Raw genomic sequence first — 6000 nt, 5'->3', positions numbered from 1 at the left:
AATCCAGAAGGCGTGAATTGGGCTGATGAGAGGGTAGCATGCATTGCTGGCACAAAGAGTATGGCTTCCCTTTATTTTATTTTTTTGGGCTAGAGAGACTCTTCAAAAACGTCTCAGTGTGAACCTATCACAAGAAAGTGACCGGTTGCAAAAGGAGGACGTCCAAGCAGCAGTTATTAAAAAAGACTCTCCCTCCAAAGTATGATGGATCCTATCCAAACATTCTGCCTGTTCAGTCTTCCGAGCAGCAGGTGGCGCTAGAAGATCACGTGCCTGCGCGGCTTTGCTGTGTTTTGCAGGTCCTTCTTTCCTGCGGCTCCTGTGCAGAACACGTGGGTCAGTCCTGCTGTACTTCCCGGCGGTAAGTGTGCGGCTGCTGCTGTCCAGTGTATGCTTCTGCAGAGGTATGTAGGTCACTAGGTCGCCACATTGACGCACGTCAGAGCCCAGGGATGGCGGCGCGGCGCTGTAGTAAATCACGGGTGACACGGTGTAATATACATCCGGCCAGCGGAGGGCAGTGTGGCGGAGCGCCAGGAGCTAGTGCGCAGTGTATAAGTGGCCAGTGCATTCGCTTCTGGTCACACACACGTGGGGCTGCAGTGTACATCAGGCTGCAGTATACAGAGCTGAGAGGTAAAAGTGCATACAACTGCATGGCTGGGTACGGTATATACTGTGCGTGCACTGTATGCATTAGAGTTCTCATCTATGCTTGTGCAGAATTCTCCTTTAATTTGCTGTATGGAGGTGATTGCGCTAGCTGGGTGGGCTCTATGCCTGAGGGTTGGGATCTCTGATTATAAGTCCATGTTAACAGATCGCATGAGGCTGTGTGATAGCTGTCCTGGTTGCAGTAGGGATTTGCTGCAATTAAGTTTTGCAAAGACCTTGATCGGTGGCGTCACGCAAAAACAGATATTGTGCGACTGACCTGCATAGAGTAGGAGGGGTGGATTTTATGTGTATGGTCCGAGAGAGCGCGCTGTAGTTGACAGGTTGGGGGTGATCCCAGGTGGGAAACAAAGGGAGGGCCAAGGATTAGATAAAGAAAGGGAGGTCCACCAGACCATCTTATCTGGCAAATGTTGGAGGGGGGGGGGGGGGGGTAAAAGAAGGATCAGGCTGTTGGATTTCAACATGCCCAATCCTTTTGTTCTCAGCCACCAGCAGTGTCGTCTGGCAGCAAATTCTCCATAGAAAGTAGAAGACATGCTTGGCTGTCAGTGTATGGTCGGAAGGAATAGTCATAGGAGCCTTTTAACTGCTATGTAACGCGTACGGCCAGCTTACCAGAGGTTCTGCTCACATCGCATATTCTTCATTGGTGGTCCGGTGGATGGAGCCCTATGGTTACAGGTGGTTTTCGCTCCTTATCCTGAAGTAAGCAGGGTGACGCCCCAATCCCTTTGAGGCAGGGGCGCTTGGTCCCATCTGACAATGGATCGGGGGGATGTGACATGTGTAGAAATGGTCTATAAATGTCCACGGGTTGACCTCAATGCCATGTATTTCCAGATCAAGTACGTTTGCTTATTGTCCACCTATCGCCGTCCCACTTATGACTCCTGCTTTTTATTAAAGTATTTTTATTTTATTTTTTGTAGGCAGACATGGCTGAAAAGGTTCTTGTGATTGGTAGCGGCGCCAGAGAACACGCTTTAGCCTGGAAACTGGCACAGTCTGCCCACGTCAAGCAAGTTCTTGTTGCCCCTGGAAATGCTGGCACTGCCAACAATGGGAAGATCTCAAATTCTGGTAAGAAATGTAAAAATATTTTACAGTGTTATTCCAATGCTAAATGTTCGCCTTGGCGCTGGTGATGGCTGGTAACTCTAATAAATCTTAAGAACCAGGGACTGGACTCCCATTGAGACAGGAGTCGTGAGCCTCTTACTCCCTGGAACTCCGTGGTAGCTGAAGAAATCTGTATGCAGTGAGCTCCTCCTAGTGGCGGGAAGCAGGGAATTCAGACCAACTAAGGCTACTTTCACACTTGCGTTCGGAGCGGATCCGTCTGGTGTCTGCACAGACGGATCCGCTCCTATAATGCAAACGATGGTATCCGTTCAGAACTGATCCGTCTGCATTATATTTCAGAAAAAAATCTAAGTCTAAAAATTAGTCAGACGGATCCGTCCTGACTTTGCATTGAAAGTCAATGGGGGACGGATCCGTTTGAAATTGTACCATATTGTCTCAACGTCAAACGGATCCGTCCCTATTGACTTGCATTGTAAGTCTGGATGGATCCGTTTGGCTCCGCACGGCCAGGCGGACACCCGAACGCTGCAAGCGGCGTTCGGGTGTCCGCCTGCTGAGCGGAACGTAGGCGAAACGGAGCTATACTGATGCATTCTGAGCGGATCCACATCCACTCAGAATGCATTGGGGCAGTACGGATGCGTTCGGGGCTGCTTGTGAGAGCCTTCAAACGGAACTCACAAGCGGAACCCCGAACGCAAGTGTGAAAGTAGCCTAACATATGGTTTGACAGTAGGTCTCCCTTATCATGGCACTATACTTTGAGTACATACCAAAAGTGTAGATCGTTGGGGGGGGGGGGGGTCTGAGCTCTTAAAGGGACTCTGTCACCACTTTCTAACCCCCCCTTTTAAAAGTATTGTTCTCTCCATGGCGCCCTTGTGATTACAAAGGTGGTGCTATAACATAAATTCGCCGTCTCGTTTTGATAAAAATACCTTTTATCTAACCTGTCAATCTTGTGGATAAGGTGCCCAGGGTGTTTCTGAAGGTCTGAAGCTGCCGCCCGCCGTTGGTGCCCAGCTCCTCCCCTGATCCTTTCAGCGCCGCCTGAATGTAAAGAAATCCGGCTCTCGCTCAGTGCCCCCTCCTCCTTTTCAAAGATCCCGCGTGTGCGCACAGGCCTGTGCCTGATGCGCCCGTGCGGACATTTAGAATCAGCCTCATTGAGCGAAGTGCGCATGCACTTCGCTTAACCTCCTCATAAGACGAGCACTGCAGCCAGCCACTCAGAGCCTGCCAAGCACTGTATGGAGCCGCAGGCTCTGAGTGGCTGGCTGCAGTGCTCGTCTTATGAGGAGGTTAAGCGAAGTGCATGCGCACTTCGCTCAATGAGGCTGATTCTAAATGTCCGCACGGGCGCATCAGGCACAGGCCTGTGCGCACGCGCGGGATCTTTGAAAAGGAGGAGGGGGCACTGAGCGAGAGCCGGAGGCGGATTTCTTTACATTCAGGCGGCGCTGAAAGGATCAGGGGAGGAGCTGGGCACCAACGGCGGCGGCGGCGGGCGGCAGCTTCAGACCTTCAGAAACGCCCTGGGCACCTTATCCACAAGATTGACAGGTTAGATAAAAGGTATTTTTATCAAAACGAGACGGCGAATTTATGTTATAACAACACCTTTGTAATCACAAGGGCGCCATGGAGAGAACAATACTTTTAAAAGGGGGGGTTAGAAAGTGGTGACAGAGTCCCTTTAAAAAGCTGGAGAAGCCCAGTGCTGACACTCTGCAAGAGTGAAGATCCAGGACTTCTGAGGCTGAATTCAATTACTTGGTCTCCTTCCTTCCCTCCTCGTGTGGATCACATGGATGATCATCTGAGAATTATAGCTTCCTGGAATTTGTCATGCTGCATCAGTGTAAATAAATGAAAAAAAGCAAATCATTACAAATCCAGACCCCCCCCCAGTGGGAACCATTCAAGTCGTGGCATGATGTAATTTAGTCTGTGACCCTCTGAAGAATATTTAAAGGGAAACTGTCATCAGGATTTACCCCTCCCCAAACTGTCACCAACCGGTTATCCAGCAGGGTGACGGCTTCACAATGATGTCCTTTCATCTTAGCAATTTGGCATTAATCGGAAAAATATGCAGGAGTCATGGGGGAGAAGCTGCCCCTCTCCTGGCTCCCACAGGTGCATCATCACAAGTCACCCTTAGCGCATGCGCTTTGAAACAATGTGCACTGGTCTCAGCTTTAACTGCACTCTGTATATGTGTTGGATGCCACTGGAGGTCAGAGGGAGGAATGCATGCTCAGTTGCCTGAATGCAGACATAGTATGCTGTCCTACCCCCCCCCCCCCCCCCAAACAGTTTGTCAGGGAGAATCAGGAATCAGGAGCCCCTCATACATATTAGTCTGCCGACCCAAATGTAGTTGACTGGTTCGGTCAATGTTCTAATGTGTATGTGGGTCATTGGTGAGGTGTGGAACCACTAATAATGCCAAATGAGTCCTATCATGTGGACGCTGCTACGTACAACGAAAAGGAAAAGATTGATTTAAAGGGGTTGTCCGGGTTCAGAGCTGTTTTCACTGAATCGCTTGTTATGTATGTCCGGTGATATACTGGGCTCTCCATGGGTAAAGCTAGGAGGAGGCTTCCGCCTAGAAGTGAGCCCAGTGACGTCACTGGCCGGGCTTTAGCGCTGCCCTACCCGGGCTGTAAAACGTCTAGGGCAGCACTAAAATCCGCCCTTCAGAGCCGGAGATGTCACTGGGATCACTGCTAGGCGGAAGCCTCCTCCTAACAGTGAAAAAATATAAACAAACAGCCCATGGCCTGCGCGATACAGGGCAAGGGGGAGAGCATCTGAGCATGAAATGGTCAGGGGGGCTGCCTGGGTGAAAATGGGGATATTTCTGGGTTCAGCTCTGAACCCAGACAACCCCTTTAATCAGCTTGATCAATCTTACCTGCAATATGCCTGGTTTTAGAGGGTCGATCATGCTGACAGTGGCTGTCTGAATGAGCACCTGTTCTTGGGTGGGCTGTGTAAGAGGACCCTTACTTCTGGTCATTGATCTGCCTCTCTTCTTCTCTCGCAGACGTCCCTACCACTGATCACAACCAACTCATCAAATTTTGCCAAAGCAGCAGCATCTCCCTTGTGGTGGTCGGCCCAGAAGCTCCTCTGGCGGCAGGTAATGGCGTAATCTATATGACATGGACACCTCAAGGAATAAATCTTAAAGCAGTGGAAACCCAACATGTACAATTCTTTTATTTTCAAGGGAGATCGGCAAGTTGTATTTTGTAGTGGCGGCCATTTTGCAGGAGTGACCACAGGAAGTGCAGATGTATTGGTTGTCACCTTTGTATCTGTCACTAGAAAATGATGGTAAACGCTTAGTCTGTCAGAATGCTGTGAGACGCAGGTTAAAAGCTGACAACCAATATGGCCGCACTTCCTTCCAGAAGGGCTGCCGAAACAAAGCAGATGTGGCATACTTAAAGGGGTTGTCACTTCAGCAAATGCCATTTATCATGTAGAGAAAGGAGACTTTTGTATTACTTACCAGTAAAGTCTCTTTCTCGCTCTTCCTTGGGGGACACAGGAAACCATGGGTATAGCTCTGCTCCCTAGGAGGCGTGACACTAAGTGAAAGCTGTAAGCCCCTCCTCCATCAGCTATACCCTTCAGCCTGGAGAAGAGACTGCCAGTTGCGTGTCCAAGTAGTGAAAGATAACCACCAACCGGAAAAAAGAACCGTCAAGCCCCAACGGGGGCAACCAAGCCGGAACCACAACTGTAAACCCAAATGAAGGGCGGGTGCTGTGTCCCCCAAGGAAGAGCGAGAAAGAGACTTTACTGGTAAGTAATACAAAAGTCTCCTTTTCTCGCCCATATTCCTTGGGGGACACAGGAAACCATGGGACGTTCCAGAGCAGTCCCAGAAGGGAGGGACCAGAACAAACTAGACCAACACCGGAGGCATCAATCAACTGCCGCCTGCAACACCAGACGGCCTAAAGCAGCGTCAGCCGACGCATGAGTATGCACCCTGTAGAATTTGGTGAAGGTGTGCAAGGAGGACCAAGTGGCCGCCTTGCAAATCTGCTCCGTAGAAGCCCGATTTCTCTGAGCCCAGGAAGCCCCGACCGCTCTAGTGGAATGAGCGGTAACACCGAGGGGCGGAACCTTGCCCTTGGCGAGATAAGCCTCAGTAACAGCCATCTTGACAAAACGGGCGATAGCAACTTTGGATGCCGCCAACCCTCTGCGCGA

General features: G+C 50.3%; 1 protein-coding gene across 4 annotated transcripts in view; it reads left to right on the top strand.

Moving 5' to 3' along the window:
- Positions 1–263: 263 nt before the first annotated feature.
- Positions 264–6000, top strand: part of LOC120997670 (trifunctional purine biosynthetic protein adenosine-3-like) — a 33739-nt gene continuing 28002 nt past the window's right edge. For 2 of the 4 annotated variants that reach the window (XM_040427903.1, XM_040427877.1), the window contains exons 1-3: positions 264–361; positions 1608–1758; positions 4820–4915. In XM_040427903.1, the coding sequence (XP_040283837.1) occupies positions 1614–1758; positions 4820–4915 (241 nt within the window). In that variant the 5' untranslated portion in view covers positions 264–361; positions 1608–1613. The other 2 variants (XM_040427894.1, XM_040427886.1) reach the window with 2 other exon arrangements.

Source organism: Bufo bufo, chromosome 1 (genome assembly GCF_905171765.1).
Source record: "Bufo bufo chromosome 1, aBufBuf1.1, whole genome shotgun sequence".
Classification (NCBI taxonomy): Eukaryota; Metazoa; Chordata; class Amphibia; order Anura; family Bufonidae; genus Bufo; species Bufo bufo.
The sequence above is the reverse complement of the archived record's forward strand: the minus strand, read 5'-3'. Positions and strand labels throughout refer to the sequence as shown.